At 39.3% G+C, this 17,361-nt stretch overlaps 1 protein-coding gene across 4 annotated transcripts in view; it reads right to left on the reverse strand.

Annotated features, from left to right (window-relative positions):
* The window catches only part of Cab39l (calcium binding protein 39 like), a 103,925-nt gene that overhangs the window by 49,455 nt on the left and 37,109 nt on the right, over positions 1-17,361 (reverse strand). For 3 of the 4 annotated variants that reach the window (XM_051195592.1, XM_051195594.1, XM_051195595.1), the window contains one exon: positions 2,216-2,358. In XM_051195592.1, the coding sequence (XP_051051549.1) occupies positions 2,216-2,326 (111 nt within the window). In that variant the 5' untranslated portion in view covers positions 2,327-2,358. Of the gene's footprint in view, positions 1-2,215; positions 2,359-11,878; positions 12,241-17,361 lie in introns of those variants that run through there. The other variant, XM_051195593.1, reaches the window with a different exon arrangement.

The following is a 17,361-nucleotide window of genomic DNA, read 5'->3' on the forward strand; positions in this document are numbered from 1 at the left end:
AAAAATAACTTAATGTCAGCATGGCACTACTTTTAAAAATGCATTTCTCAAATTCTTTAGCTTATTACAGGCTTAAGAATAATTACAAAGAAAAGCTCTCTGCTCTCATGAACCAAGCGAGGAGACCACACTTTCAGCACTCAGTCACTTGTGCACATTTTACCCTTTATGTATTTCATGAGAAATTACATAATTTGGACCTTAAGTGTCCCCAAAGATCCACGTGTTCAGTGTGCCAATCCTGGTGGTGGCAGGGCCTATGGGGAGGTTTCTCCTAGTCACTGGGAATATATATGCTTTTGAATGGGACTGTGGGATGAACCACATGGTCTTTATTTTTTTTTTCTTCTTCTTCTTCTTTCCTTTCCCAACTCAGCTACAAGCCGTGTCACATGTCCCCCACATAATGTGCTGTCGCTACCAGAGGCCCCAGAGCAATGGGGCTCACAGACCACAGACCAAAGTTTCCTAAACTCCGAGGACAAATAAACTAGTAGTCTCTGGTATCTTGTTTTAATGTCCTCTAACTTCCACAATAACAGCTATTTTACTTTTCTCTACTTTCCTTACCTGTGTGTGATTATAGCCCTGGCTCCTCTAATTTTGAGATTTAAGGAAGACTTTTACCCTTTTACAATTTACTGCATTTACTCAGCTTTCCACTGGTGGAACTCATCTCTGTGGCTGCCTGGAGGCAGAAGTTCATCAAATGCCACCATCTCTACTCCTCCACTCACCAGTGGGTGTGATGCAACCAACATCTTTCTTGGTCCTATTGTTTGTGCACTTGGGGGCTGTTCTCAGTGAGAAGCTCTGAACTACAATGCAGTGTACATCCTCACGTTTCTCCTGGTGTGCTATTGTGGAATATTATTTTAACTAGGCAAAGACTGTTACATTTGTTTATGCTGCACAATATTTAATTGTGTAAAGGTGTGTTACTTTTGTTTGTGCTGCATTTGTGTAACTATATAAAGATGTGCTGCATTTGTTTCACCTTGCCTGCCTAAAACACCTAACAAAGAGCCGAGTAGCCAATTGCTAGGCAGAGGAGGGATAAGCGGGGCTGGCAGGCAGAGAGAATAAATGGGAGGAGAAATTAAGGCTGGAGAGAAGAATGAAAGAAAGGGAGAAAAAGAGAGGAGAGAACAAGTGAGATGCCTGGGTCAGAAGCTGGGCAGCCAGCAGACACACGAAGTACTGGAAGTAAGATATACAGAAGGAAAGGAAAGGAAAAACCCTGGAGGCAAAAGGTGAAGGGAAACAGATTAACTGAAGTCAAAAGAGCCAGAAATGAGCCTAAGCTAGGCCAAGCATGCAAGACTACTAATTTCTATGTCATGATTTGGGAGATGGTTGGTGGCCCAAAAGAAAAAGCCTGGTACTGTGCACATATTAAAAAATGTGGCAATGTGTCCAGGTACCATTAGTGGGACCGTCGGATCTTAACAATTGGTATGTCGACTCATCAGATATGACTGAATGAATATGTCTCCAAAGTTAAGTGTGCGTTGTTACCTGTAGTTTGCTGACTTGTTCCTGCTCTTAATCCTTATCAGCACTGCTGTGAATGTGGTGTGGGCTCAATTGACCTTTTCCTAATTTATAATGAAAACTAGGAGGTTTTTTTCCCCTTTTTGTTGTTTACCACTTAAAATTAAACATACTTTAAGAATGTGATCTTAAGTTTCTATTTGAACCAAAATTTGGCTCAGTATCTCAAAGAGTATCAGAATTAGAACAAGATATTTCTCCAATTCCTTCAATGGTTTAAGGTTTTATTACATACTGAGACAGAAGCATACTATGTCTCTGAGGTCTTTTATTTTATAACAGGTCTTCTTGAATCTAGTCACTACAGCGAGAACGAACTATGTAGGACATAACATTCCTTCAAAAGAACGAACAGAGCCCTCCCCATGAGGAAGTCCCCTTGGTCAGACCTTCAACAATGTGAAAGGAATGGGCTACTTCTCTTGTCCACATCACTGTGACACAATACAGTGACATATTTCTGATGTCTACAGAGACTTGGGGTGGGTCAGAGGCTCTCGACAGTGAACCAAAGCTTCAGTACAACAGACCCAATGTTTAATAGCTGCACAAACACTGAAACAAATATAACAGAGGCCACACTTAATTCTTCATTAAGTTTTTACATTGGCTTGGCTTTGAAATACACACACTTTAATAATGGTTTTGTTTTGAATCATACCTTGTCTGTCTTTTTGTCTTGCTTTTCCAAAATGGCCAGGTTGTCCTTCAGGATTTTCACAATTTCTGCTGGATTTTTGTGTGATTTACTAAACAAAGGCATTTTTTTCATGTCTAAAAATTCTCTTCTTCCAATATGGAATGCTAAACAAACAAACAAACAAATGCAAAGTTAAAACATGGTAACTTTTAGCTCCTAGCACACCCATTCCTCTGCAGACTGGCCATCCCCATCCACTCTTAGCCTGCTACCTTCCCCATGACACACACCTGGCTGCTGATCTACCTCTCTGGGCACAGCTGGACAGATGTCTAGTTCACCCACTCAGACTCACACTTAAAAAATCAGCCAACTGTGACTCAGAACAATTTGCTTCACAAATACAACCTATGTAACAGAAAAAGGTGAAAATCAATTCTACAAGCTGTCCTCTGACCTCCACATAACCCCCACTATGTGTGCATGCACAAACACGTATGTACACACACACACTGAAACTCAAGGGGAGAGCGTCCTGTCACCTCTGACTACGCAAAGGGACCATTACTGAAATAAGCCAAGCATAGGCATAGAGAAACAAGTATTCTAAAATAACTGAACTCATAGGAATTCAGAGTACCATGATGGTTGCCAGAGGCTGGACAACTTAGAAGGGAGGGAATGAGCAGTTGCTGATTGAGACTTTCAGATACACAGAAGGAATCGATTTTTAGCTCTTATACCCTAGGGTGACTGAGAACACAAATAACAGTCTATATTTGAAAATAAAATTCAATAGCACTTTTCCTCATTGTTACTTTTAGCTCAATGAAATAATATATTCTAATCTAAAGAAAGTTATTTTGCTATAATATTTTTATTTAACAAATTATAAAGTCTTAATGCTCTAAAATGGTTAGACAAATAATAATTTAAATAATTCTTTAAAAATTTCACCACTTTTAATTACGTTATGCATGTGGGTCTGTATGTAGGTGTGCGCACAGATTTGCTTGTGGAAGCCAGAGGTATTAAGACCTCCTGAAGCTGGAGTTACAGACTTTTGCTAGCCAACTATCATAGGTGCTGGGAACAGAATTCCAGTCCTGTACAAGACAAGTACATGCTTTTAACTGGGGGTCATTCCGCCCCTAAATCAAATACTTTTTTGAGCAGAAAGCTCCTGATCTGTCTCTGGGAAGAGGTGAAAGGGAGCAAGCTCTCTGGCTGCTGGTGGATGTCCTAACTGGTAACTGTGCAGCAGTGATCTGATCTGTCCCAGCTTCTCACTGCCCTCACTGTTTATGACCTCAAACATTATGGTATCACACATTCCTTTGCCTGTGTGTATGCACATACGTGCCAGGGTTTTCCCAGAGAAGTGGTTTCAATGCTTGACTGGCAAGTCTAAATAGTATTAAAATATCAATGATTCCTAACATTCATGGTTTGAAATAGTTCCAATCACAGGAACAAACAAACAAACAAAACAATAAACAAACAAAAAAACCCTAACTGAATTTATTAATGAATAGCAGATAAGCAAAGACAATAGATTTGGCTGTTTTATATTTTTGCAAATGAAAATGAAACTAGGCTTGAGTATACTAAGCTTGTTTCCTATGACTATGCTTTTTTTTTCCCACAGCCAATTACAAAATTTAAAAAGATTAGCAAGGAGGAAATAAAATGTGTAATGAATTGTTGTAATAGTAACATTAGAAAACACACAGATAAATGGGAAAATATCAAAAACAACTGTTAATAGAAATAAGTCTCTAAAATTTTAGAAGCAATGAAATATATCTCAGAGAAGGGGCTAGGGGTATAGCTTAGCAACAGAATGCTTGCTTAGCTACTCGAGGTTCAGAGTTCTATTATTCCCAGAACAGCAAAACAAATAAACAACTCAAACAAAGAGACTGGAAAGTCAAGTTATAAATATACTACAAATAAAAAAAATTAGTTTCTATACATAATTAAAACTTCAGGCAAGCAAGAGAATTCTGTGCTGAGGATTCTAAAGAGAACCAGTTAGCTTTACTCCAAAGGAGGACCTCAGCCAGGTTGAAGACCATGGTGCAGGTTGAGGCGGGTCATGAGTTCAAGGCCAGCCTGAGCTTCACAGTAAGACCCTCTAAATTAACCAGTTAAAACTGAAAATCTCTTAGAGAAGAAAAAATCCATTAGAGAAGTAACACATAGACAATAGAAAACACATAGTAAACATTTAACCACTCCTTTTAATTTAAAGCTGAAAACTCAAAGTGAAAAATTACTTTCCCCATTAACCAATAAGTTTTGGTTTTGTTGTTTTATTTTGTCGTATGTGGTCCAGACTGGCCTTATACTGGCTATATAGCTGAGGATGGTCTTTTGTCTCTATTGTCTAAATCCTGGAATTACAGGGGGTGTGGGGGGGTGCAGCACTATGCCTGGCTAACAATGAAGCCTTTTGTTATTATGTTGACAAAACTCTAACTGAATGATGGTGCAATGCAACTGGTGAGAGTTAAAGTTGCACAATAATCTGGCCTTATGGTTCTAGAATATTAGCTACAACCTCTGACTTAAAAGTAAACTCACTTCTGACAACCTAAGATAATTAAAATGAGCCATATTATTCCACTTTATATTCAAATTTATATAAAAGTTTTTTTCCAATATTCATTATAACAGTGAAAAACCCAAGAAGAGTCTAAATGTCTCAGAAAGAAAGAAAAAAAAAGGAAGTAAATAAATTATGATTTAACCACTCTATATACTAGTAGTAGATATTGTGGGTTTTTCCAACCTGAAAAAAATTTTTTCTTCCTAAATACTAACACCTAAAAAAGTAGATGTACTTAAAATTGCTAAATAGGCTTTTCGTTTTAAAGTCCACACTGGAATTCTGACTCTCCCCGTCTTTTTAAGCCATTTGTCAAATATACTTTGTTTGGCTATGAAATTTCATGAAGAGTGGTACATGGTTCAGGTTCTGGAAAGCCAAATGGATCATTTAGCTCTGTGACAGTGAACACAGGCAGGGAGGGTATGTAGTAGATTTTGGCAGCACTCCTAACTTGCATGTAAGAGCCACTAAAGATGGCCAAGGTCAGTCATCTGAGAAATTTAAGTGGAGAGGTGTATTTGGAAAGGAGTGCGTGAGGCATTGAATGTCGTTACTGGTATCTTGCTTCAAATATTTCAAAGGAGTGTAAGTGTCTGTCTCGGGAGGTTAGTGAACATTTCTAGACCTTCTTTTCTCACTTCCAACAGTGCTGTTCAGTAACAGTTCTCAATTCAAAGGTTTCACCAGGATTTTGAAGGGAGTGATAAATCTATTTCTGAAGTAAAGGAAATCTCAGGAATTGGACAAGCACCAAAGCATCTGTTTGACCTCAACTGCCAACTTGTTACTTAGGAAAAAAAAAAAAAAAAAAAAAAAAACTTAACTCAGAAGAAACTTTCTTTTTTTAAACCTAAGTTTATTTTCAATTGACAGTGAACAAGTTGAGACCATTTCCAAGATTCCCACAGCTTGTAAGTTAAAGCATATGCATGTGTGTGTACATGTGCATGGAAATTAAGTGTGGGGTCTTTTGCATGCTAGACAAGTGCTTTACTATTGAGCTACATCCACAGCCCCAAACAAACCCAAGTTACTACTTTTGTTGCTTTGTGATGCTGTTGATGGGAGTCCTGCCTTCACAATCCCCTTCCACTGAGCTATACCCTAAGTCTCCCAAATGCACATTTCTTAAACACCCTCAATATACCCACTACCCACATTAAAAAACATTCAAAAAGTTCCAATGGTTGACAATCTTTTATCTGTATTCCAAAAGGAGCACAGACAGAAATAAATGAAGTAAGAATACATCAATAGCAAAGGACTAGGTATATAAAGATGCACTTTAAACACACTGGCAAGGAGTTATATTTTGACTATACAGTGCTGATTAAATTGTTCTTTTAAAATGGATAAATTTGATCAGATGTGAATTTTGAACCTAAAAAGTGGCCTAAAAGTTCTATATTTGCTTTGTCCAAAGATACTCCTATCAAAATAAAAATTGAGAACTTCTGTCACAGATAAATTATAAAATGCATCACTACGGTTAGATATGCCACAGCACCAGCTATGGTAAAGTACCTTCCAACCAAATTTCAACTTTTAAATATGAATTCCAATGTTATTAGAAACCACAACGGAATTTTGTACTTTGACAGACTTAAGTGAAAATCAGCAGACTACTGATAAATGTATAAAAAATGTAATTGATGGAACTAGACATAGCGATTCCTAACCAAGCACCAGGTTGAGCTCTGGGAATCCAGATGAAGAGAGGGAGGAGGGAATATATGAGCAAGGGAGTTCAAGAACATGATGGAGAACTCTACAGAGACAGCTGAATAAAACTCATGGAAATTCATGAACTCTAGACCAACAGCTGTGGAGACCCCCAGGGGGATTGAACTAGGCCCTCCATATGTGGGAGAGAGTTATGAAGCTTGATCTATCTGAGGGGTCCCTGGCAGTAGGACCATGATACAAACCTGGTACATGAACTAGCTTCTTGGAGCCCATTCGTGATGGGAGATGTCATTCTGTAAACATGTTTCTCTTATTGATTAATGAATAAAGCACTGTTGGTAATTGGGAAGACAAGACAGGCAGGACTAGGAGACAGGTAGGATTCTGGGAGATATAGTAGATGTAGTGTAAGACCACGTGGAAACACTTAGAATGATAGAAATGGGTTAATATTTAAGACAGAGCTAGCCAATAGGATGTTCTAGCTATTGGCCAACAGTTTTATAATTAATAGAGTCTCTGTGTGTTATTTTGGGACTGATGCAGCTCTGGGACCAGGCTGGTGGGAAAGTGCTCGTAACACATTCGCCATGGCAGGATGCCATGCTCAACTTTAATGCACTGTGCCAGACTTTGTTGACTCCTCATGGGAGTTCTTACTCTTGAGGAGTTTACTGGGACTGCAAGTGGGAGTGGGTGTAGGGTGGGGAGAGGGAGAACTGTGGTTGGAATGTAAAATGAAACCTAAAAGAATAAATTAATAACAGATAAAATGGTTTCACAGATAATTCTTTACTCTAGTTTTTGGTTCTCAACCTTCCTAATGTTGTGACCCTTTAATACAGTTCCTCATGTTGTGGTGACCCCCAACCATAAAATTATTTTTGTTGTGACTTCAAAACTGTAATTTAGGTATTGCTATGAATTGTAATGTAAGTACCATAGTTGGTGACCCCTGTGGAAGGGTTGTTTGATCCCCTAGTGATCACAATCCACAGGCTGAGAACCATTGCTCTAGAGGGTTAAATGATTAATTTGAATGACCTCCTCCCTCTGATCTCTTTAGTGCTAGGATTATAGGTGTGCACCACCAGGCCTGGCTTGACTTAGCGTTCATATGGATTACGTTAACAGTGTCTATGTGGGAGAGATGTTTTCTAAAAGTGAATAATTTATACAGAGATAGAACACTTGTGAGAAATGTCTTACACATTCTCATTCATCTAGACACTTTGGTCTGACTTACATGAGAACAAATCTCTTCTATAAGAGAGACTCATGTCCTTTAGTAACTATTCTTTATTTGCAGTGCACTATGATACTTAAATTTAAAAAACAGAATTAATATATGAGGTTAGGAAGACATAAAACTACTGACATATTTAGTTTAGGAACTCACTACTGCTAAAAAAAAAAAAAAAAAAAAAAAAAAAAAAAAAAAAGCCAGGAACTTCATTAGCTTCACAGTAACATTTTGGCTGACAACTTCAGCCATTTACAGGAACAAACACCACTTACATTTATTAACTGCGAATGACTATTAATGAGTGGTGCTTTATATTGGAATTTCACAATCTCAATTTATAGTACAATGTGTAGTTAAATCAGTATCCTCCCAAACCAGTAGCTATAATGAAAGCATTCAGGCTCACTGAAATCCCCAAATGATTTTCTTTACAGCACAATAATCAGGGGCTGATGAGATGGCTCAGGTTAGAATTGCTTGCTGCTGAACCTGACAGCTTGCTGCTGTCCTGAGTTCAATCTCTGAAACCCACATGATGCCAGGAAAGAACCAGTAACCTCGAGTTATTCTCTGACCTTCATACTCACACCATGGCACATGAACAAGCATGTGTGCATAACACACACACACACACACACACACACACACACACACACACAGTAAATATAAAAAAATAATCCAGAGACTGATACTCAAATATTTTTCAGTCTTCCCTGCAAGCACTATATACTGTGCAGGATACTGAACTTTGACTAGATTCCATTCTTGACATTAGTCTGGTTTACAGATATAATATGAAAACAATTACTTCATAGCATCAGTAAGCTCTGCACTTGCCTAATGTCAGCCTATGAAAATATTAACAAAGAGTATAGACATGAAAATGATTTAGCTGGAGATACTTCTTACTCAAAATGCACCCACAGTAGATTTAGTTTTTCTGCCGATATAGTAATATAATCCATTGTCTTTCCAAAGTTGGAAGAAATTTGACAAGTCTCTGCTGGAAGCTTAAGCCACAAAGTTAGAAAGTATGTTTTCTCTCTTATAGACAGTAGTGATTTCTGTTTAAGCAATTATTGTAATTACCAATGGAAGAGTATGGGCATACGTAATATTCATGTCAATATGGTTATAATAGATGGGTTTCCTTCTAAAGGAAATGGGCTAGTTTCACTAAGTGGCAATATAAATACATATGTATGTGTACACAACAGGAAAGTGTCCAAATCTATTAACTTAGTTAATAAATATTAATTAAGAACCTATTATATACCATTTAGCACAACTCAAAATCACTACTTTTAAATTATTCTAGAATGAAAAGAAGGGTGATTCCAGTTAAGCATAGCCTACAACAAATATTGTTTACAACAAATATTGTTTCATTGAACATGTTGATGGCAGTGCTAGCTTTCCTATTTTATGTATGAACAATTTAAAGAAAATTTCAGGACTAATCTAACTGAATTGGAAAGAGCTAATCTGGATTTTTCAAGTAGGCCACATTTTTTTTCCTACTGTCCCTAGTATACATATGTAATAGATAATCTCTTTGAATTGACACTTGACCTCTGACTTCAAAATGCTTCATGTATTCAAGATACTAACACATTCCCTGGCCTCCTCTCATCACCAACTCCACCCACTCAGGACTGCCATCTAGATGTGCCACCATCTTTTCTTTTTCTCTTGTTAAGTTAGGATCACTCTGCCCTATTTTGCTTTGTACACATCTTATAATTCAACCAATTCACTCTAGGCCCTTAAGCCCGTATACTTTTTTGGATACATTGAGAAAGCTATTCCTCTATTCCTCCCTCCCTCCCTCCCTCCCTCCCTCCCTCCCTCCCTCCCTCTATGTCTCTGTCTCTCTCTCTGTCTCTCCCTCTGTCTTGTGGTCATGAGGTGAGGGACAGTGTTTGTGTCAATGTGCTATTCATATATGTGTATGTATGTATGAGTGGATATGCATATAGTTAAGCATGCTAATAGAGGCAGAGGTTCATGTTGAGTGTCTTCCTCTATTTCCACCCTATTTTACTGAGACAGGCTCTTTCATTGAACCTGGACCTCAGCAACTGTGCAAGCAAGACTGGCTGGCTGGCAAGCTCTAGAATCCTATCTTCACCTCCCTAGCACTAATATCACCACAAATGGATGTTTAAGAGGGTTCTGGGATGGCAAACACTATACTGATTAGCATCTCACCAGCCTCTCCACAGAAGCAGGCCAGTGCTCTTACCAGGTGCCTCCTATATGCTCCTCCCTGTATTAGACTCTAGGACTGCTACGTAGAGAAGCGAAGGTTAGAAAGTCTCCTATACCAAGAGAAATCTCTGACAGCAATGTTAGATTGACACTATAAAAATTGAAAGCAACTTTGGAAGTACATCAGAATCCCATGTAAGCAGCATCCTCCCAAATGCACCTACTTTGTATGACACTTGTTTTTCTTCAACAATCAATATGTAAAAATAAAGCATCTTCCCATAGTTGTTTCACATTTGGTTTTGGCACTAGAACTGATTTTTTTTTTTTTTTAGTCTCTCACAAGGTGACAATGGTCTTTTTGTAGTGTGAATAAATTATATTTTCAGCCTATAATAAAAGCCTCACACCACTTGATAAATGATCTCTCGGGGAAATGGGTTCTTAAACTCAGCAGTCTGGTCACAAATGAGCCCCTGAAATAAAGCATTTGTAAATTGGCATGACATATTCTTTATATCTATATTTACATTACTGTGGGGCTTAAGAAATGGTGCCATCACTATGCAACACCAGCGACTTACTACAGCAATTTTTCCCCAGAAGACTGCCAAGTTTAACATAAATTCTATCCATCTAAGAATGGAGTATTGACATTATATAAATAAGTAAAAGTACTGACTTTAAGTGTATGATAGTTTGTTCAGAAGTTTCCACAGACCAACTGAGTTGATTCTTATACATTAAATCAACAAACTGGATGGGGGAAAAAGCCACCAAAGAAAACCTGTTCTACAGGCTTCTGTACACATAGAGTAAAGGAGTTACTGGAAAAAGCAAGCCGTTTTACGTCTAAGCTCTACGGCCGCCTCATGTTTACTGGCTCTCTGCAGGAGTCTTCAGTTTAATTAATTTTTTTTCTGCCTTAAAAGACTCACTTGAATCAATAACTAAAGGCACAAATTTTTGGAGGCTAGCACAGGGTAGAATAGGAACTGTGCTCAAAATAGCTGTCTTTATGCAATGAATCAATTAAATAGCTTTTAGTAGTTAATAATGCATACTTCCTTCTACAGAATAATCACATACTTTACACACGTTTTTACATAATACATGTTTATACCTATATAATATATGTAGCTGTAGAGAACATACAATATCCTATTGAAGATTACACAAATGATGGCTTTTTGGAATGAAATAAATGTAGTAATAGTTTACTTTCTTTGCTCTTTTATATGCTTATACTTCTAGTTATATTCTCTGTAAGAGAGCCACATTCAGACTGCATGGTAACTTGGCATCATTATAAGAAGAAAATAACTGCTTAAGATTTATATCTAAAAATGCACATTCAGTCATCTTACATCAATGATAAAGTATACAAGTAAATTATCTCCTTTTTATTTTCTTACAGAACTTTGGAAAAACAAGGTGTACTTTGGATTTCATAGTAGCATTTAACATTTAAACTATATGCACTTTCAATTAATACTAATACTTTGGTTGAATTATTGTGGAATAATATAATTCATAATATCAAACAGCATAGCAATAGCTTTAAATTTATTGACAATATGCAGATAACTTCCAAATCTTCACAAGCACTTGACAGAAAAACATGAAGACAGAGAACTCTGCCCCTATTTTATTTTTGGAAATTAAATAAAAAACCATTTCCAGAATAAGATATTTGGAGGACACAGAAAAGCTGGCAAGGATTCAAGTGCCTTAGGCAATAGAGAAGTATTGTTTTGTAGTTGTTGTTTTCTCAGACCTCTCCTAGTAACAGCAGTTCATCGTGCAGAGAAACAAGCAACAGTCTAATTTAATGTGAACATGTAAGCGTGGCTGTAGAACTCAAGTATGCCTTATTAATTCACTTTCCTTAACCAAAATCAATACAGACAACCTTGCTGATACTCACCGAGGGCTACAGGAACTCCCCAGCTTGTCTAAGCAACAAAAAGAAGACCCATTGTGAGGTGCTGAAGACAGCTCTTTTCTCAGGTTCAAAGCACTTTAGATGAAGTAGCCTTTCTTTTCCATTTAATAAAGGGTGCCTCCTCCTACTCAAGTGGTGGAGAGAGACTGCTCAATTCCGTCTTGACTTTCTGACTCTCTGAAGAGTAACAGTTACCACCGGAAAACGTTAGAAGAAAATGATCACTTGAACACTCAGAGAGCCGCAGTAAATTTCCACTCTGCTTGCTCTCGGATTCCAAGCCTTGCTTGTCTCTTAATCTGTCATAGGCAGTTCTGTTTCTGGTCAAACCAGCTTGCTTATTCGTTCTCTCCCTCTCTAGCACGGGGTTTGGGTTTGACATACACACCACACAGTCACAGCTCCTTTTCCCCCTCCCTCCTCTATTGTGTAACATTACAAGAATGCCTGTATAGCAATTAAGCCGAGGCAAAATTAATTCTTAGGCAAAAAGAAAAGTCTGAAGACAAACAAAAGAAAAATTTGCCATCACTTTTCTCCCTTTAAATCTTGAACCAATTCCTGTATGGGATTTTGTCAAATGATAAAGCTGGCTTGACCATCTTACTTAACGATATAGATGAGGATGCCCAGCAACTGCTTATTGACAGTAATAATAACAGACCTGACTACTAATGTGTTGGCTCCTCAGGGAGAAAGCTCTGTCATGAGAACATGTAGTGAAGAGCTATGCAGGCACTACCAATTTAACCAGAAAGCAAGGGAGTCTTCGGATTGTTTATAATTTAATTTTAACAGTGTAATTTTGTAAAAAAAAAAAAAAAATCAGTTAATTTTTAGTACATTATGTTTTCAAATGCAAATCAACACTTGCAGTTATTAGGAGGAAATTATAAGAACACAGACATCAGAAATCTGACTAGAGCCTCTTAATGTTTTATTGTAAACTAGATGCAACTATTTCTATATAAGCATTTGTGGTCAAGCTCCACTACACCTCTTCAGTGGGAATTAGAAAGGCCACAGAGAACATTTAAAAAATACTCACATCCATAATTGCACAGTAAAATATTTTAAAATTATGTCACTTTCTGCAGAGCTGGAGACTAGGCTTAGGGGAAGGCAGAGGGGAAAGGTGACTCTCATGGTATTTTCAGAATTCTTTGGAATTGAAATTCCCAGCTCTATACAGAAGCCAGTTACAGCCCTTCAAGTGTTACATTCCAGCCCCCAACCTCCAATGTGCAACAGTCCGTGGTTTTTCTCCCGACAGAACTCCCAATTATGGATCTAACAGCAGTAGTTACAGGACCTATTACTCATACACTAATCCTTCTGGATAGAACTAAAGTATCTCTAAGAGTGTGAGCTCAATTAAAGTTTAAATATCTCTAAATAGCTGTTTAAATGCCTGAGGAAAAATAAACATACAAAATTTAACCTTGAAATATAGATTCTTGGGCTAGTAGGATGGCTACGCAGATAAAGGTGATTGCCTTAAATTAAGTCTGGTGACCCAAGTTCAATCTCCAGGACCCACAGAGCAGAAGGAGGGAATCGACAACTGCAAATTGTCCTCAGACCACATGTACAGAGTGGCACATGTGCACACATACACAAAATAAATAAAGTGTGTGTGTGTGTGTGTGTGTATTTAATGAGGCTCATTTAAAGTAGTGAAGTTGGGGGTAATAGGTTTTGTTTTACAATGCTGGAAATCAAATCCAGAGGCTTGAGAATGCTATGCAAGTGCTTTATCATTGAGCTATATTCCCAGCTAAAACAGAGTTTTGAATTTTAAATATACTATACATATTTAGATATTTAACAACTAAGAATAGGTATCTAATTTGTCTAGAGATCAGCCAAAAATTCTTCAACCATCACATTTGGAAAATAAAAATCAATTTTATTTTCTAGTCTTTAAGTCTTCCTTTTTTTCCCCTCTTTCAAAATAGTGCCTTGATGTTTAAGTCAAATCTAGCCCTGAACTATCAGCCTCCCAAGTGCGGGGTTAACAGACACGCCCAGTTATCCATTTCAAAAGCAAGTCATTCTCAATTGGTACAGGTCTTTAAGTTCCTCACACCTTGTATATATTCTGAAGAATCCTACCACAATCAAAGGAATTTAGAATCTAAAAGAGTGATTCTTAAGAAAACCACAAGGCAGATATTTAAAATCAAAAGACTGTGTATGAACAAACAGGGATTCAAAACTCACCCTAGGAGGTAAGATCCCTAGGGGACAAAAATGTTGCTCAGTGGCAGAGGACTCACCTAATCTGTCCAGCATGTACAAAGGCTAGGGTTCCACCCCAGGCCCCACCGCATCTCTCACACCAGAAATACATATAATTAATAAGATGGGCATTAGAACACAAAGACATCTGTTTCACTTTTTCCAAAAGATGAAATGGAACTGGCCTCCTTCTCTGACCATAGCAATAAAAACAGAAGTTGTAACTAGGAGCCACTGGCCCCACCCGGGCCTGAATCGGTGGAGGATACGTATGTAGACTCCCCCCTCCCCCCAAGACTCTTCAGTCTGTAAGGGTCACAATCAATCGGGAGCCCGCCTGGCACCAGGACCCATCATACCAAGTACTGCCCCAGGTCTCTAGGCCTAGGCACGGCAGAGAGGAAAGGCAACAGCTTCATGCTATCCCTTGTGACTGGAGTGGGCACTACTCAGCCAAGCGCAACCTGTGACACAATCAAAGCCCCGGTACTGGGCGGTTAGCATCATTGTAGTGAAAGTCCAGGGTGGCGAGGTGGAAGAGACGGGAGGCAGAATGGTTCATGGGCTGGGGAAACGGATCTGGAGAGGTGAGGGTGGTAAGGAATGGGCCAGCTAGCCACTGGAATCCAGGGAGATGTCTGGGCCTGGGTTATGACACAGGTCTTGATCTGGGGCCCTGGAGAAGCAGAGGGTGCCTGTGTTGATACCTGTGGTTCCTGTCGGGGCTGGGGGCTGTACAAAGGCCTGTGGTCTGGCTGCCACCTGGGGCTACACTGATGTCTGAGGGCTGTACTACTGTGAGGGCCATTCCAACCTGACCGAGGTTGCCACCCAGGGCCCTGTCTGGGTCTATAGTCCTGCCGCAGCTAAGGTATGTGTTTGTATCCCCGCTCATGTTAGTGCCAGGGTCCACAAGGATGTTTGAGATCTGGGACACAACCTGTGACCATGTCGGTGGCTGAGGGAGGCTATGCCACTGCCAGGGCCAGGCCGATTAGAATGACTAGAGCTGTCAACTGGGGCCATGGTATCATCTGGATCAGGGTTGTGGACAACAGCAGTGTTTGGGTTTGTGGCCCTGCTCCAGCCAGGGTCTGTGGTGATGACTGTGGCTCCTGAGACCATCGAAGACCATGTCCATGCTAGAGGGTCTGGGCTGCCAAATGGAGACATGTTTGTGTCCAAGGGCCATGTGGCTGTGAGGGTCATGGTGCTCTGCACTGCCATCTGGGACCATGGTGACATCCAGGCTGGAAGGCTGCTTAGGACAATGTCTGTGTCCATGGTCATAACACAGTCAGGGGCTGTATTGATGTTCGTATGTTGCCGCTAAAGGCCACATAGATGCCTGAGGTCAGGGCTGCAACCTGTGGCCATGAGGGTGTCTAAGGGCCATGGTGTCCTCCAGGCACAGGTTACTGCACAGGACCATGTCTGGGTCTGTGGGTCTAGTTGCTACTTAGGGCCCTGCAGATGTCCGGGGTCTGGCCAGCCACTTGTGACCATGTTGATGCCCTGGGGCCATGCTGCTACAGGATATGTGCTTATCTGAATGGCCTGTGCTGCCACGGGGGTCATGATGCTTGGGCATCTGGGCCCAATATGCTGCTGAGGACCACATCTGGGTCTGATGTTCATGGCCCACATTTGGCATGAAGGTCAATGGAAATACACTGTGTGGAGCCAACCTGCTATTCACTGGCCCTGGGATAATGGTCCTGCCCCTTGCTGGATACTGCAGGTGAGCTGGCAGTATCCCTCAGGGGGAGAGCTAACCCCCTCCTAGGGAACATGGCTCCACCCCTTTCCATTGGCATGCACCTCATCTGGGAAGCATACCAGAGCTAACACTGTGGTCGGGGATGGAGGTGAGCCGACCCTGAGGGCATGAAAGCAGAACTGACCCTGCTTCTCCTCCTCTACCATGTGGTATGGGTGAGGGAAAGATGGCTCCCTTACCCATTACTACTTGCAGCAGCTGAGACAGCTGGCTCTGGGGTCACAAGAGCGAAAGAGGTAACTAGAAAACCAAAATAAAACAAATAAATATCAGAAATCATGGTCACTATGGTCTGGGAATGGTAGCATATCTTTAACTCCAGCATTTAGGCGGCAGAAGCAAATGGATCTCTCTACAAGTTCAAGGCTAGTCTGGTGTCCACAGCAAGTTCAGGCCAGCAGGGACTGCATAATGAAACCCTGTCTCAAGAAAGAAAGAAAAAAAAAAAAAAAAAAAAAAAAAAAAAAAAAAAGAGGAAGAGGAGAAAAAAAGAAAGACCAGGCCCAACTACATGTTGTCTAAAGTAACACATTTCACTTCCAGGCAAGACTACTATCAAGGATAAAGACAATTACAAAAGGGCCAATGCATTAAGGTCACAAGCATTCTAAATATTTTTGTGCCTAATTGAAGAGCTTCAACATACATTAAAAAAAGAATGGGAGATTTAAAAGAATAAAAATACAAACCTACAGCTGTAGTCCAAAATGTAAACAGTCATCTCTTAATAATTCACAGGAAAGTGTTAGAATATCAGGAGGAGTACAGAAGACTGAACAAAAGCAAACACACATTCTTTCTAAATGTATGTGGGTAGATATATTTTTAAATGCCTTTACCAAGACAGGTCATATTGCATGATACACAAATACTGGAACTTAAATAACAACCTAGGTCATATTAACTTTCAAGTCAGTAATAAAATATGTCTGAGAAACCCCCAAATGTTTGAGAAGTAAACCATCACACTACTTTAAAGAAATGTAAATTTGAAAGTATTTTAACTAAAGGAAAACAAACAAAATGATCAAATACCACAAATCTGTGAGCTGCTGGTATCATTTAGAGACATGCTTCACATTTAACATGTATAGAAAAAAAAGAACATGGGCTTCTAATGACCTCAGCTTCCTAATCGGGAATCTAGACAGGATAAATTCATTTGTGCACATGTACCACACATGGTGCCTTTTTCTTTCTGACACACACACACACACACACACACACACACACACACACACACACACCAACAAACAAAACCAATGCAAGAACCAAAGAAACAAAAAAGAATATATCAAATGAAAAATAGAAAATAAATGAAAGAAAAATGGATTCTTTGAAAAATTTACATAGTCATTGGATGTATATGGTCATTACTTCAAGCCTGATACAAATTTTTGGAATTATTCCTCCTACTTTTGAAGCTAATTTTTTTTTGTTAAGA

The sequence above is a fragment of the Phodopus roborovskii genome, unplaced genomic scaffold (assembly GCF_943737965.1).
Source record: "Phodopus roborovskii unplaced genomic scaffold, PHOROB, whole genome shotgun sequence".
Classification (NCBI taxonomy): Eukaryota; Metazoa; Chordata; class Mammalia; order Rodentia; family Cricetidae; genus Phodopus; species Phodopus roborovskii.